At 39.0% G+C, this 17,439-nt stretch overlaps 1 protein-coding gene across 2 annotated transcripts in view; it reads left to right on the top strand.

Annotated features, from left to right (window-relative positions):
- LOC136857340 (testis-expressed protein 10 homolog) overlaps positions 1 to 17,439 on the top strand; it is a 165,194-nt gene that overhangs the window by 100,810 nt on the left and 46,945 nt on the right. For both annotated transcript variants that reach the window (XM_068225147.1, XM_067135947.2), the window contains one exon: positions 10,225 to 10,450. In XM_068225147.1, the coding sequence (XP_068081248.1) occupies positions 10,225 to 10,450 (226 nt within the window). The remainder of the gene's footprint in view (positions 1 to 10,224; positions 10,451 to 17,439) is intronic.

The raw sequence follows: 17,439 nt of genomic DNA, 5'->3' as shown, positions 1-17,439 counted from the left end.
TCCGACCATTTGTACAGCTTTCGCACAGTCCTGTCGAGACGAGCACAGGTAGTATTTCCTGACCATGGCCAGATTAAGTAAATTAAATTACAAAGCGGTACTTCTGTCTAGTGTTGTTATTTCGGAAGTTAAAAAGAGGAAGAAATTACAACCCAGAAGGTGGGCAAAAGACTGGCTTCTACAACGTGTTTCGCTTTCGCACGTTAATCTTTTGAAGGAGTTAAAACTGGAAAAAGATGACTGGTTTAACTACCTGAGAATGGACGAAGAGACATTCTTAGTGCTGTTGCAGTATGTCACACCGTATATAAGGAGAGAAGACAGTATAATGAGAAAATCGATAAGTGCATTTGAAAGACTTGTAGTAACATTGAGGTTTCTGGCAACGGGAAGAAGCTATGCGGACCTTAAATTTTCTGCCATAGTGTCTCCTTCATCGTTAAGCCACATCATTCCGGAAACATGCCGTGCTATATATGAAGTACTAAGAGAGGAATATTTAAAGGTGAGAATTCAAAGGCATTATTTTGCTTAGCTAAAATAAATTGCGTGTTCCTTCCTCAGCTGCTGGAGTTCTGTAGCTATAAATTGAGTGCATTCATTCATTCATCTATTCATGCAGTTATTCACAATGTGTGTTGTGGTCAAATGGACTGTATCACGATTGACCTGTCTAAAGTGTTTGATAGGGTGGATCATGGGAGACTACTGGCAAAAATGAGTGCAATTGGACTAGACAAAAGAGTGACTGAATGGGTTGCTATATTTCTAGAAAATAGATCTCTGAGAATTAAGAGTAGGCGAAGCTTTATCTGACCCTGTAATAATTAAGAGGGGAATTCCTCAAGGCAGTATTATTGGACCTTGATGTTTTCTTATATATATAAATGATATGAGTAAAGGAGTGGAATCAGAGGTAAGACTTTTTGCGAACTATGTTATTCTGTATAGAGTAATGAATAAGTTACAAGATGGTGAACAACTGCAGAATGACCTGGATAATGTGAGATGGACAGTAGGCAATGGTATGATGATAAACAGGGTTAAAAGTCAGGTTGTGAGTATCACAAATAGGAAACATCCTCTGAGTTTTAATTACTGCATTGATAGGATGAAGGTTCCTTTTGGGGATCATTGTAAGTATCTGGCTGTTAATATAAGGAAAGATCTTCATTGGGGAAAATACATAAATGGGATTGTAATAAAGGATACAGATCTCTGCACATGGTTATGAGGGTGTTTAGCGGTTGTAGTAAGGATGTAAAGGAGAAGGCGTATAAGTCTCTGGTAAGACCCCAACTAGACTATGTTTCCAGTGTATGGGACCCTCACCAGGATTACTTGATTCAAGAACTGGAAAAAATCCAAAGAAAAGCAGCTTGATTTGTTCTGGGTGATTTCCGACAAAAGAGTAGCGTTACAAAATTTTTGCAAAGTTTGGGCTGAGAAGAATTGAGAGAAAGAAGACGAGCTGTTCGACTAAGTGGTATGTGATACAAATTCTTATAATTTTGTTAAATACCACCTATTCAATGCAATAATAACGTAATAAAAGCTTACATATTTATTAAGTTGTTGATATGGTAGATGCTTCGCTATTGTCACTTACTTTTCTTTCTGCTGCGTAATTGTCTAGTGTTACTCCTAGCCTCTTGAGAACTACTTGTTGTTCTGTTTGCACTCCTTGTATTATATGAGTGAATGTGGATGAGTTTACGTTTTGGCTGGGGGTGGGAAGGGGAAGTGAAGGTAGGCGGTGCATTGATAGCTGCAGTAGATTGTGGAGGGGACTGCCTAGGAGAAGTAAGGGGAGGAGTTGAGTTTGTTTGCATCAATAAGCCATTAACTTTTGTCGGATTAAAATGTTTATAGAATTTATTTATATCAGATTTAAGCATTTGTATTAATTCTGTTAATTGTACTGGAGCATATTGTGAGAATAATTGGCAGAAAACTCCAGCACCTGCTCCCCTGTCATCTATTTGTGAGCCATCTTGAAGACTCTTAACCACCGATCTTCAGGGGATATTCTTTATTTAGCATACTAAGTGCTGAGCTTCTCAACATTATTGGGATGCCATCTCTTTTCTGGGAGAGATAAGGTGGTTTGTATTGAGGTGTAGTCCAATGGGCTTATTGGTTCAGGGGTGGTTTCAATTTCGGATTGAATACTTAGTTCTTTTAAAATATTTCTACTAGCGTTTTTAGGTGTTTCTTGGGTTTGTATGAGATGTACTACTGCCCAATAATAACACATGCAGTGGAGACAAAAAGACAGGAGAATAAAATCCAGACAAGTTAAATTAAGTTTTTAATAAATGTGATAGGAAAGACAAAAAAGGACAAAATAAGAAATGAGGACATCAGGAAGGAAACTAGAGTGGACAAGCTTTGCAACAGAATGGAGAGGGATACACTTAGATGGTTTGGACATGTTAAGAGGATGGAAGAGGGGAGGATGCCAAAGTGATGACGGAGACCGAGATAGGAGAAGAGAGGCCAAGAGGAAGACCCAGACTAAGGTGGTTAGAAACGATCGAGAATAGTATAATTAGAAGAAACCTGGATTGGAACACAGTTAATGGTAGTTGGATAGAGAAAGATAGAAAGGTGTCATAAATATTCCAAAGCAGTGAAAGCTTGTCGAGGGAAATGGGTGATGTTATTATTCATCTCTTTATATGAGGAATCTGTTCCTGAAGTTTTGCCCAGGAGTTTCGATACACCCTGTATTTAGCAAAAGATAAAGTGTTGCGTAGATTTTAAGTACTTTTTATTTGTTGAAATAACGTTGAACTAAATGTTGATCATTACAAGTAAGGTAAGGGAACAAACAAGTGACAAATCAAATTGTGTAATGAAAGGTAGGAACACGAATAGAAACACATAATAGGATAAACGCAACAGTGCGGGAACAGCTAACGCCAGAAAGAGGAGACCAGAACAAATATGAAAACGTTAAACAACAGGGTCTGTCGCCTCCTCTCCAATCACTTGGTGGCAATTCTCCCATATTATGCAGTATATCAGTTGGTGCAAATTGTGTAGCACAAATTGTGATTCATCTGAGAAGGCAACGCTTTTCTTTTCCTCCATTGTCCAGTTATGATACTCCCGTGCTAAATGAAACCCTATGTCTGCTCGACATGTCTATACCTCGAAGTATTTGCTCTCAGTGATCATGATACTTTCTTCTGCATTCCTTTCGAGGTTAACACATTGAACACTAGCATATTCTTGACGTGTTCACTGCCGTATACTAGCCATATTTTGAGGCTTTCTAACTTTGACATTTTTTGAGCTAAATAAGAATATTTTTGCATCCTAAACTGTAATTATCTGTCTCAACACTGTACTCATTGGTTTGTTTTATTTTCAACTCTAAAATTTGATAGGGGGCCAGTATACAGGGTTATTATAATTGATTTGAGCGATTCCAAAGCTCTACAATAACTTCATTATTTGACATATTGTCACAAGGCTTTGCACACACACATAGAAAAACTTAAAAAGTTTTTTTTTTGTGGACATTTACAAATGTTTTATATGTGCCCCTTTAGTGATTCTGCAGACATCAAGCCTATAATAAAGTTCATCCCACACTCGGCGCAGCATGTCCCTATCAATGGATTTGAAAGCATGGTTGATTCGAACTCGCAGTTCTGGCAAGCTTTTTGGAAGAGGAGGTGTAAACACTGAGTCTTTCACGTAACCCCACGCAAAGAAATCGCATGGAGTTAGGTCAGGAGTCCGTGGAGGCCATGACATGAATTGCTGATCATCAGCTCCACCATGACCAATCCATCAGTTTGGCAATATCCTGTTTAAAAATTGACGAACAACACTATGAAAGTGGGGTGGAGCACCATCCTCTTGGAAAATGAAGTCCGCGCTGTCCTTCTGTTGCGGCATGAGCCAATTTTCCAGCACGTCTAGATAGCGTGTCCTGTAACGGATTTTTCACAGAAGGAAAAGGGGCTGTACACTTTAAACCGTGAGACTGCACAAAATATACACCTTTCGGTGAATTTCGAATGTGCAGCATGATAGCGTGAGGATTCTCTACCCCCCAGATTCGCACATTGTATCTGTCACTGCACCATTAACAAAAAATGTTGCTTCATCACTGAAGGCAAGTTTCGTACTAAACTCATCCTCTTCCATACACTTGTTGCAACGGTGTCGAAAATTCAAGGCGTTAGTCTTTGTCATCGGGAGCCAGGCAATTGTAAGCGGTAAGGTTACTGCTTTAGTTGTTTCCGTAAGATTTTCCAAACGGTTGGCTGTGGTATGTTCAGCTCTCTGCTTGCTCTCTCCGTCGACTTTTGTGGGTTACACGTGAAACTTGCCTGCACACGATCAACTGTTTCTTCTTTCTTTTGCTAGGGGCTTTACGTCGCACCGACACAGATAGGTCTTATAGCGACGATGGGATGGGAAAGGCCTAGGAGTTGGAAGGAAGTGGCCGTGGCCTTAATTAAGGTACAGCCCCAGCATTTGCCTGGTGTGAAAATGGGAAACCACGGGAAACCATTTTCAGGGCTGCCGATAGTGGGATTCGAACCTACTATCTCCCGGATGCAAGCTCACAGCCGCGCGCCTCTACGCGCACGGCCAACTCGCCCGGTAACTGTTTCTTCAGTCACTGCAGGCCGACCTGTTGATTTCCCCTTACAGAGACATCCTGAAGCTTAAAACTGCTCATACCATCGCCAAATGGAGTTAACAGTTGCTGGATCTTTGTGGTACTTCGTCCTGAAGAGTCATTGCACTGTTAGGACAGACTGATGTAAGTGTATTTTAGGCACAACAAACGCTTTCTTGGCTCCTTTCGCCATCTTGTCTCAATTACATAAAATGAACTTCATTATAAAGCCCGTATTGTCGTAAGTATACTTTGAAGGTTGAGTCAAATGATGTTCCACCTTTACAATACCAAGATTTTTTAAATTATCTAATTATTTACATATCATTTTAAAAATATGACGGGACATGTTTCGTCTAACTTGTAGACATCATCAGCCGCAAAAGTCTTTAAGAGAAAGCAACAAGGACAAAGTAACACATTAAAATAATTCGGGTAGCCGAATACGTCGATTAAAATGGTGAAGAGTGTTCAGGATTGCTCAGAGCACATCACTTGAAAATATATTGTTGACATTAAAATTAAAATTGTCCATATGGGATGATTCAGTAAAACTTGGTGTTAAAATTCTTCTTTTAGAAGGTGCTGTATTGACATACATACTGAATCATGATCTAAAATTGTTTCATTAGTATTGATATTCTAAAAGGGGATCAAGGAAGAAGCCTCCCCGAAGATTGTGGTTAATGCAATCGGGCGTTCCCTGGGCAACGGTTTAACCGGCTGATTCTTCCACAAAGGTGCTGCTACACAGCAACAAGTATGTAAGAGAACTTATCTACGCATAGTCCTTTTCAGGACCAACCAAGCACGGAACACTCATCAATTTCCATTGGTAACAACTTACGGACATGTCACTTGAACATCGAATCGATTTCAACTGCTAAGAGTCAATATCTGTCACGCCTGATGCTGCAGAATACTGTAGATATAATAGCAATACAGGAGACTCACACCAAGGATGACACAGATCTTTACAGAAGAGGAAGGATATATGGTTATGATCTGGCTGGAGCCATAAATGATGAACAATACGGTATTGCTACATATGTCAGGTTCCATCTCACCGACTACAAAGTAACTTATCAAGACAGAACAGCAGATGTCTTTGTTTTGGCTGTAGAGATTGCCGGCATCACTGTAGTAAATATTTACAAACCTCTCCAAGTCAGCTGGCCAAATCCTCCTGTAAGATCCTTCAGTCACCCAGTAGTGCATATCGGTGATTTCAACAGCCACAGTCATGTATGGGGATATCAGAATGAAGACGACAGTGGGGCACTTCTAAATGAATGGATGGATCTGTACAATCTTCAGCTTGTGTACAACGTTAAAGATCCAGGAATGTTCCGATCTGGTAGGTGGTTAAAGGATTATTCCCCTGATCTGTGCATCATATCTAAATCTGGAAATAACGATATGACACAACGAAAAGTCATCAAGTCATTCCCACACAGCCAACATAGGCCAGTCATTATTTATTATGGTGCAGAAATTCCACTAGTCACCTTCATCCCACAACCTCGATGGAATTTTCAACTTGCGAACTGGGAACTGTTTCAGAAAGGTCTTGATAACACCGTTCAGTGGATTCCCCCAATTCCATCCAATTATGAATGATTTGTGCATGCTATTAAAGTTAATGCCAAAAACTATATTCCACATAGGTTTTGGAAGGAATACATCCCCGGATGGTCTCAAGAATGCAATGATTTGTATGTTAAATATCAAGAATCTCACGATGATACAACAGCTGATGACCTTTTGAGAGCTCTCAATAAGAACAGAAGAGAAAAATGGCATAAAACAGTGGCAGAACTTAACTTTACACATTCTAGTCGCAAAGCCTGGAACCTTATTAGAAAACTTGGTACAGATCCAAGGCTGTCAAGCACAGTCCCACGTGTGAATGCCAATGCTGTTGCATCCACTAATGAAGAATTCAAAAGCTAAAATTGACAAAGCACATACACGAATCATGAGAAATGAATTGTACATAAAGAGATCCAATCTAACACCACATCCTGACTACTCAGGTGACTTCAGCATTGAGGAACTTGATATAGCCTTGAATGTGCTAAAGGTAAATAAAGCTGTTGCCTTGATGGCGTATATCCAGAGTTTCTTAAAGCCATAGAACCTAAAACAAAATTGTGGCTCACTGAATTCTTCAATGAAATTCTATGAACTGGAAGATTACCAAGGCTTTTCAAGCAGGCTAAGATAATTGCCATCCTGAAACCAGGCAAAGACGGAACCGATGCTTCTCACTACTGGCCAGTATCGCTGCTTAGCATGACCTATAAGCTACTAGAAAGGCTTATTCTAAATCGCATTCAAGAGGCCATTGATCAAACCATCCCTGTTGAACAAGGTGGCTTTAGGAAACATCGAAGCTGCTGCGACCAGGTTTTAACAGCCAACTCTAGTTGAAGCTAGATTTCAACGAGGTCTCCGATCAGCTGCAGTTTTTGTGGACCTTACAGCAGCTTATGACACTGTGTGGAGGGATGGCTTGATGTCGAAGTTTATTGAAATCATCCCATGTCAAAAGCTGGTGTTTCTAGTGAACAACATGCTCTCTGACAGACGCTTTAAGGTGTTTCTGAAGGGGCAGTCTAGCAGATGGAGGATTCTAAACAATGGCCTACCTCAGGGATCAGTTCTGGCCCTCACTCTGTTTAACTTGTATATTGATGATATGCCAGACACTGACTCATTGAAAATCCAGTATGCAGATGACCTTGCATTAGTGTTCCACAGTAAAGGTCTTATGCACTGTGAGAATGTACTGACAAGTGATCTGACAAAATTGAATGACTACTTCCATAAACGGAGACTTCAACCTAACCCAAATAAAACTGAGGTTACTGCATTCCATCTAACTGCATAACTACAATCCCAAATATCTAGGAATCACTCTGGATCGGTCCTTGACATTCAAACAATAGTGCATCACGTTATCTAAGAAACTTGGCTCCAGAGTGAATCTACTCCGCAAGATTGCCAGAAGTAGCTGGGGTGCGGATGCCAATACCCTATGCACTGCTGCACTCGCTCTTGTGTATTCTGCTGGTGAATACTGTGCTCCTGTATGGCAAAACAGCATTCACACAACAAAGATTGATGTCCAGCTTAATGAAGCCATGAGAGTGATCACTGGTACTGTCAGATCTACTCCCATTCAGTGGTTACCTGTCTTAGCTAATATTGGCCTCCCAGATCTAAGGAGGAAAGCAGCTAAGGTAAACTTGCTCAAGAAGATCTCTTCTCATAAGAACTCTCCCTTGTACGATGCCCTACAACACCCACCAACAACTCGTCTGAAATCACGCAAACCACCCTGGACTGATTTTAAAAGTATCCGTTCTTTCGACATGACCTCTGAATGGCGACAACGTTGGCATGAACATCCACCCAACAACGCTCACTTGGTTCAAGATCCAACAAAGAAGGTTGAAGGATTCCAACTGCCGCGTCAAACCTGGTCGAAGCTGAACCGAATTAGAACGGGTCAAGGGAGGTGTGGCTACATGTTGAAGAAATGGGGTTTCTGTTCATCTGCTGACTGCGACTGTGGAGCGGAGGAGCAGACAATGGAACACATTGTTAAGGAGTGCCCACTTCGAGCATTTAACGGTGACCTGAGGCTTCTACATAAAGTGACTCCGAGTGCTCTGGACTGGTTGTCAAATATGGACATTTCCATTTGATATTAGATTTTTTTTTGTGTACTTTTTAAGCCATACGATATATATATGTATATTCTAAAAGAAAGAAATGTGATTGGTAAAGGTAATCTTTTTCTAGATTCCTAATTAAGAAAATTTTGACTTTATATGATAAAGTTCAAAACATTTGAGTAAACAGAAATGTTTACTGTTAGTATTATCAGAATTGATCACGTATCTTTAGCTTAGTGATGGGAGAATCAAATACAAAATAATAGCTTATTCGATTATTTCATTTTGTTTGTTTCTTTTTTTTCCATTTGATTATTTTTCAGTTATTCATTTATTTTTTCCATTTGATTAATTTTTTTATTATTCACTCAAATGATTGGGGAAATTGAATAGTGAATGCTTACAAAATAATTGAAAGGAAATTAAACTTAATGTTGTCATCAACTCATCAATCTCATCACAGGTAAATTAAAATTACCTATCTGCATTCCCTTACAAAAGTGTGTGGATGGGACGAATGGTTTCTGATAAGGCTTCCGAAAATAATAAGAATTATGCTTCACATGTATGAATGAGTCATGTATTCAGATGCCATTATTAAAAAGCCTAGATTAATATCTTGCATCACGTGCCCACGTGGTTACACAAAGCGCAATGCTATAGTAGTGACTAGTTGGCTCACCAAATTTTCAAGTCATAAACTAAAATTTGTCAGAATTTTCTCTAAAATATAGTGGTCGCTAGTCGCTATCATTGAAATTGTCACTAAATTACTTCGAAAAGGCTCCAGATCGCCAACGATGATGATGATGATGATGCTGATGACATTTTGTGATAGTGGTCCTTTCCCCAGCCAAGAAAACGTGTAAATGGTCAATACAAATCAATAAGGGTTGAAAACAATTAAGGAAAAGGTGGTGGTGGTTCCTTCTGAACAGTTCAATAAAGGAGCATGAATACCTCATTGGCCCCATTAAAAAAAATGCCTTTCCCTGATAAACATAATGTTTTTCTGGCACTTTTCCCACACATAATCGGGTTATGGATGTGAACTATTGCACAGGCTTGTTTCACAGCTGGACATCCTTTCTGAAGCTAACCGTATGTAGAGAAATATATTCACTTTTGTGTGTTTATGTGGTGGTTGCTAGTATGGTGTATGTACATGAATAGGCATGTGTTGAGACAAACACAAACACCCAGTCCTTGAGCCTGAGGATTTAGTCAGATGTTGTTAAAATCCCCAACCAGGCAGTAGTTCTAAAAATAGCTACAGGGTACTCACATCACCCTGTCTCCGTCTCTCAGTGCTTGTAAATAGCATGCACACCCATTAAACCTGACAGTGCATTTTTAAATTTACATTACAGGAAAGATTTCGGTTAATCCAAAAATCTTGCAATCCAAGTAGATCTTGGTCCCAGTTTAGATTGATGGGATGGAACTATACTCTATTTTCTTTTAAAAATCACTGCAACTTTCTTAATTGAAAGAAGTGTGGAGCTCATTTTTTTTATGAGATCAACTGTGGATCTGTTTCTCTCAACTGTCCATTTAACGCTGACAATGGAGAGAACTTATACGGAAGGGCAACGCAGTTCTGACATCATATGCTCACCCTAGTATGTACGACAGAAACTCTGTCAACAGAAGAGGTAATTTGCCGCTAGATTCAATCGTATAAGTCTTCAAGCAGTCATTTTCAAAATTGGAACTTCTGGTGTACGGTTTACAATTTGCACCGTACGCAGAAGAAAACTAAAAATTAAATTTCTGCTGCAGCTAAAACCATGCATCTGGAAAGCTTGTTGGTCACTAAAAGGAAATACTGTATATATAATGTTTATTGGCTGGCACAAAAGAAACATTCTCTTACTGTAGATTGTATTTTTCCAGGTTGTGTGAGCAGTTGGGAGCTTGCTGATGACCCTGCCTTGCCTGATCTGGAGCAGACGCTTAGACAACTCCTACTCAAGAGTACCCAGCTGTGGTGGCATGAATGTGCAGTTGTACTAGAGTGCATTGTTTCTGTTCACCGCCGATCATCCAACAACTTGGCTCAGTTATTGTTCAGTGTACTGTGTGACGTGGTCCTGGAGCCAAGCCTACAGTACCATCACAGGTTACTTTATTTTCTGTTATTATATTATTTTATATCACTTATTCTTCCTTCTTCTTCCTTAGCAACAAAGGCATATAGAAGAAGCAGATAAAATATAAAAGGAACTTTCAATTATTTAACCCACTGGACTCATTTGATATGACATTCACATGAGCATTGCCCGGACCTTCAGCTCAAGTGGCGAAACATTCACGCGCTGCACTGAGTTGTATGTACTAGCTTATATTTGTGTCACTCCTGAAAGGGTTTGCCTTTTGCAAATTTCTTTGAACAGAACAAGAATGTGGCTAGTGTAGAGCTCTCCTTATAAGAACTTGTACCGTTACTTATTGCCCAATTGTAGCCTATGAAAGCACAAACGAGGAGCTTGCATTAAAAAACAGTTTGTCCATGAAAGATGAAATGGAGAGAAACTGAGAAAACTGTAACTCATATGCAACCTACGTCAAGAAATTGTTGGTCTTACCAATAACTTTTATTAAGCACTCAGTGAACAGTGACAAGAAATGCAAAAATTATCTTCCAATTGCTTGTTTCAAATCTGATCACTGGATTTGTTATAAAGCCCTTTTGATGGTCTTCGAAGGCTGTCGTGTCAATTCAATGGGTGCTGCCTTTAACAGAGAGACCATGAACCTCGTCGAAGACTAAAACCGGGTTCCTTAACACTTGAGCAATGAAAAATGAGAATCCACATCCTGTTTCCAGTCATTCGACCGGGTTAGGAATGGAGTGAATGTAGCCCCAATCTAGCGGCGAGGATAGAAATTGTGCCAGCTGCCGAAGCCTGTTGCACTCCTCTGGAGCAATGCTTAATGAATGACAGATGAAATGAAATGATATTGGAAAGTGTTGCTGGAATGAAAGATGACAGGGAAAACCGGAGTACCCGGAGAAAAACCTGTCCCGCCTCCGCTTTGTGTAGCACAAATCTCACATGGAATGGCCGGGATTTGAACCATGGATCCCAGCGGTGAGAGGCCGGTGCACTGCCACATGAGCCATGGAGGCCCTGCTTGAGCAATGGCAGGTTGTATTTTATGTCACCTTGTATTAAGTAGGGCTTCGTCATAAGAGCAGTAACCAGGGATGTGAGTAAGCATTTTTACCTCATTGTGGGAGTGCTCACAACGGTTATTATCCATGGTCTTACCTGGAATAGCTCATACGGCTGCTATGTTGTCTGTCATTTTCAGTGCATCATGCCATTCACTACAAGATGATCCTTAAAGGCTGTACGGTGTTGGCATAACTCCTTTCCCTTTCTGGGGGAGGTCACACCAGTTATTAAATTCAACTTTTCTCAACTTGGTTCTTATTTTCTAGGGGTCTAAAAAAATTGTCCATTTTACTCAGTACTGTCATCTGGTGTTATATGAAGTCTTTTCTAACAACTGAGGCTTTTTTCATTTAGTATGCAAAGATCCCTGGAATTAAAGAGCTTTCCAAGGAAATTAATGCATCGAAGTACTGCCTCCCAACACGAATGGAATAGTCGTAGTCCCTTGAATTTGCTAGGGTTGCATAGCATTCTGCTCGGCATATCAGTGGGAACTTGTAAGATTTCTTTCAATGTGCATCTGACCATTTTGTCGAAATCTTCAAGGAATTTTACAGGAATTTACTCAGAGGGAATTGTTTGGAACTGGTTTATAAGAGGTAGAAAAATTGAGGCTTTGAGAATACAGAATTTTTTATTTGTCTGCAAAAGAGATGAGAATGACAGAGATTCTAAATTGTACGTTAGATCAATCATTGAAGCTTGAGCGTTGAATGTGTTAACACACTCAAAATTCACTCCCAAATACTTTATTGACTTTTCCAGAGAGATGCTCTTGATGTCTTCTCTGTAAGTTGAGATATCTTTATCAGTGAGTTTACTTTGAAAAATATTGGTACATACTGACTGACAGAGACATATTAATATTCAAACCAATCTCATTGAATCCTTGAACTCCATTCATTCAAGTTTGAGAGCTGATTGTTTATCTTTGCCAATGATGACTGTATCATCATTGAAAGAGTAAGATTGTTAACGGCTTAAAGCTGGGTCTTAAGGGAAATCTATATTCTGTTGCAACAGGTTCCTTGTTGAGTTCTTCCAGAATGTGATCTATTGCAAGATTGTACAGTAGAACCCTATTTATCCAAAATAAAGAGGGTGGAGCCACTTCGGTTGACGTGTTTTTTCGGATGACACATGGTAAATATTTTCGGAAGTTAAATGTCGAAATAAAAGTGCATAAACTCTGTTGAGCAAAGGTGCATACTGTATCACGTATTTACCCAAATAATCCCCGCCGTCGAATAATGCCCGTACCCTCATTTTAGGAAGGCTAATTTTGAAAAAAAATGAAATGAACTAAAATTCCTTCCATCGAAAGAGAAACGTAGGCATAAACAAATATTTTGTATCACTCCGCGAGGTCCACGTGGTCTTTAAGCAAATATGAACATGTAAATTTATGGATATAGCTGCTTTGCCTGAGATGATAAAAGTACATTATCACTGCTATGAAATATATTTTCCATGAGAATGAGCAAGTAGGCCTACTTACGTGACAGGTATTTCATTAATCTGAACTTGCAATAGGCTCGATTCCCTGTAGATGGGAAGATACGTTGTCTCTTGCATCACTAGAATCCTTCCCTAAATTACTTACAAATTCGTCACACACCACTCGTCTTACTAATAAATGGTGTATAACTTTTATACAAGGTTTATAAACCGTTTATGTGAAATTCGATGCTAATGAACCGTGTATAAACCTCTTATGTATACATCTGTTATAGTTATTCATTGAATTGCTCATACAGACCAGGACCCTTGTATAAGCGTTGTATAGCAGCGAGTAGCGGAAAAAGAAATGAGTGAGCAGTTTATTTTTGTGGTATTTACTGTCTGCAGTAATATAATCATGGTGAAATGTTTGGATTATCCATTCAACATTGAAGGAATAGACAATAACGTTGATGATCTTCACAATATTTTAAACATAGAAGACTTACACCATTTAGGGGTTATGGAGGCTAGATATCTTCGTAAAGTAAAACACTTTTAAAGAGACGGAATGACAATGAATAACTATAAAAGAAATTATGGTTGGGCGAATTTTTGAGTAATAATGTGTTACTGCTTAATAGACTTTTGAAATTACGAGTTTGTTATACATTATCTGCCTCTACAAAGATCTTTCTCAAATTTGAGTATAAGAAGGGACATATTCCTTGACATAAAAAATGGTATAACTTGAAAACCGTACGTAATATGATTTCCATACTTTGTAGTTGAATACGCAGATATATGATGTATAAATGCCTAACAGAAACTTTTTTGATCAAACCTTTCTTTTAGCTACAAGACGGTTTATCCTTTCTCCTGAAAAGTAAGAATTTTGGAATGTGTACCCTATCCAACACACTGATTCAAATACAATTGCTTATGTTTTCCGTACTATCCCAGTTAGGAGTTCTTGATATTTTCTTAAGCTTTTCCATTTCTTTCGTGGCGTTCTTTACACAAGCAAGCTGAAGAAATGTTGATATCAATATAAGCCAGTTTCCAGCTGTCTCACTTTGTGTTGCCACTGCTTTTTCGATATGCCGTGCTACTGCACATCTTTCCGGAAAGTTTTGCTCGTAGATAACCAGCAGAAGCAATCATAAAGGCGGTGAACGTGCGAAATACGTCAGTGAGCTACAGGAAGAGATTCCTACGACTTGGAACGAGTGTATACGTGCTGTATAGTAATGCAGTGCGTAAACACTTACTGGACAGTAACACGACCAGTGGTGGATAATTCGGAATGTAAACACTTGAAATAGACACACCGGCGAAATCTGATGTTAGTTTTGTTAATACGAAGTCTTTGTAATATAGAAATCGGACTTCCAATTACGTGACTTTGAATTAACAGCTATCTTGTAATTCACAAATGCCAATCCTCGCCAGTTTTCACGGATTCTGCTTTTCCGCGTACTGCTTGCTACATGATATTGCGGTGTTCCTTAAAATGCTGAATACAAAAGAATTACAATTTCACTCTATTTTCAACTATGAAACACACTATAGACACACCGAAGTGAGTGAAAGTGCAGAAAGCTACCCTTGCACGTTCCGGAAGACACGTTCTATCATGACGCGGAGAAATTTTGTATTTAAATTACTCTGTAAAATACGGTACTATTTAAAAAAAATGTTAAGTCAGTTTAGAATTAAAAGTCTGAATTGTTTTCCGTTTAAATATGACCTATGGGGACAGTTTTCTTCCATCTACGGTTGCTGATGGTGATGATGCTTGTTGTTTTAAGGGGCCTAACATCGAAGGTCATCAGCCTCAATAGCTGCAGTCGCTTAAGTGCGGCCAGTATCCGGGAGATAGTAGGTTCGAACCCCACTGTCGGCAGCCCTGAAGATGGTTTTCCGTGGTTTCCCATTTTCACACCAGGCAAATGCTGGGGATGTACTTCAATTAAGACCACGGCCGCTTCCTTCCCACTCTTAGCCCTTTCCTGCCCCATCGTCGCAGTAAGACCTATCTGTGTCAGTGCAACCTAAAGCAGCTTGCATCTATGGTTGCACAAAGCATAACTGTACACTCAGCATTGAAAACTAGGTGAGCCAGGAGCATGTTGGCAACCTTGATGCAAATAAAACCTGCACCCCAATTTCGTGCCTCAAATTTTTTTTTTTTAATATGCGGGGATTATTACATAATGTCACTCATTGTATAAAATCAGTGATTTTTCTTCTGAATTTTGTTGGTGCAGCTATGTCGCACCACCGTTTAATCAACAATACATCAGCTGGTGTAGACTCATTGCTTTCTTTAACAAAGCACAAAGCAATCTGAAATGATGAAACAAACGCCACTGGTACCTACCAGTGCATACAATGCCAGAATACTGTGTCAAAATAGACCTCGGTAGAAATGAACGTCCTAGTCGCTTGTTGACACGTATTTACGAAATGGAGAAGGTCCGTGGTTGGCTATTCGCATATTCAGCACAAACAACATTCAGCTCCAACTACCTGTAGACGTACGACACGCTGCTCGCCGCACAAAGCGGGGACAACCCTCTCGAGATCGCTCAAAATTTCTCGCGAGAAATAATGCCTGCGCTAGTCTCAAGAAATCCCTACAAATCTCGAGACCTCGTCTCAGACTGTCCATCACTAGTTAAGACTGTTTGCCAGCGTAATGGTTAGCACAATTAGCTGCCGTTCTTGGGAGACTGAGTTCGATTCCCGGTACCATACTTATTACAAGATATAAATGTCATTATGATTGATCTGTATTGTACCATTATGCTATCCCTAAGATGGAAATTTAATGAGATTGAAGTAAAATGCAAGTGCCGGTAACAAAGTTAAAAAGAGTAAATTAACTTATAACATCACTGAAATCCAGATTGACACAATGGCAGAATGCATAGAATCGCGATGGCCATGTAAAAGACCACGAAATAGGACCTTGATTATTGAGACAATAAAACAATTTTTTTTTAAACTTCTAAATTGGCAATTCCAGGAAAGAGACACAGATAAGCCAAGTGCCGAAAATATCGTAATAAAACTTCGCAAGGAGAGAAGAAGACTCATCCAGAAGATTAATAATTAGAACTCGGATGTTTAAGACGTAAAAATAGCCTAAATAAGCAAGCAAATATGACCTCAAAAGTGACTTAATATGACATAAAAATTACAAAATATGACCCGAAAACCATTAATCTAAATATGGCCATTTTAAAATAAGTTATAAATCGAAATGGCCATTCTTTTGATATATATTTGTTAACTAAATTCTTTATTCTTACTCTCATATTAATTTTCTGAATATACATGTTTAGCAGTTATTCACAGTCTATTGTCCTCAATTCACTTATCAAACATTTCTGAATACATACCTACAAAGTATTAAGTTTGCTAAGATTATCTGATTACACAACATTTTTGAAGGCAAAACATGTTTGCACACTTCATTGGAGGTTTGAAATACGAGAAAACTAGAAATCAATTTATTAAAAAAAAATATTTAGGAACGTTTAAGCCCCGATTACATTAATATACTCTAATGCGTTAAAGTTTAAATTGAGCACCACGAAGCGAATTAAGTAGATGTCCTTCGATACATTATGGTAGGGCGGCAGGGCAAATGGTGCAAACTCACATAACTTTTTCATTCTACTCTACGGGTGGTATTGAAGTGTATGACAAGATTCATCTTCAAAGCATCAGGCGTGAAAGACCTTCGATTATCACTTAACACATTCTTGTAAGAAGAGAAGCTCCTTTCTACGTCGCAAGACATTATTGGTGCATATTTAAATAACGTGACTTGTATTTATCACGTGATATATCACTGCTGTCGAGCATGCACTCACATCTTGAAATGTACTGGTACCGTCTCGTCTAAGAACATAATTTATCTCGCACACACAGCGAAAACCGTTATTTCGATTATGCACATTTTGAAGTTTCCGTTTTACACTGACGCCAACTATTCCATGTGATCGTTGTGGTGAAAGTTCAACACTTCTCACAATTTCAATACTTGCATGAATTTCTAAGCTAGCAGCTTCTAAATGAGCAATTGCACTGGATGTAATTCAAAAGTTCGACTTAGTATATGCCGGACTTTCTGACAAACTGTTCGAAAACCATTCCTGCTCAATCTTGATAGAAGAGGCGGAGTATTCCGCTTGTATTAACTACAGATGTGATACGGAAAAAGTAGTTTTGTGAATACTAGTTCTCATTCGGAAAGTTGACGATAATCTTGCATAGCTACAGCTGTTGCCAAACCATTGGAATATGACGTTTCTACGAAAATAGCTCAAAATATGACCTTATGACTAAAATAGCCAAAATATGCATTTATATGACAAATAAAAATCACTTAATTGTGATGATAATCACCTGATTTGTAGCAAAATCAAATCAGGCAAAGAAATAGAGACAAAGAAAAAATATGACTTTTCCTAAACAT

This window comes from Anabrus simplex, chromosome 1, assembly GCF_040414725.1.
Source record: "Anabrus simplex isolate iqAnaSimp1 chromosome 1, ASM4041472v1, whole genome shotgun sequence".
Classification (NCBI taxonomy): Eukaryota; Metazoa; Arthropoda; class Insecta; order Orthoptera; family Tettigoniidae; genus Anabrus; species Anabrus simplex.
This window is presented reverse-complemented; position numbering and strand designations above follow the sequence as displayed.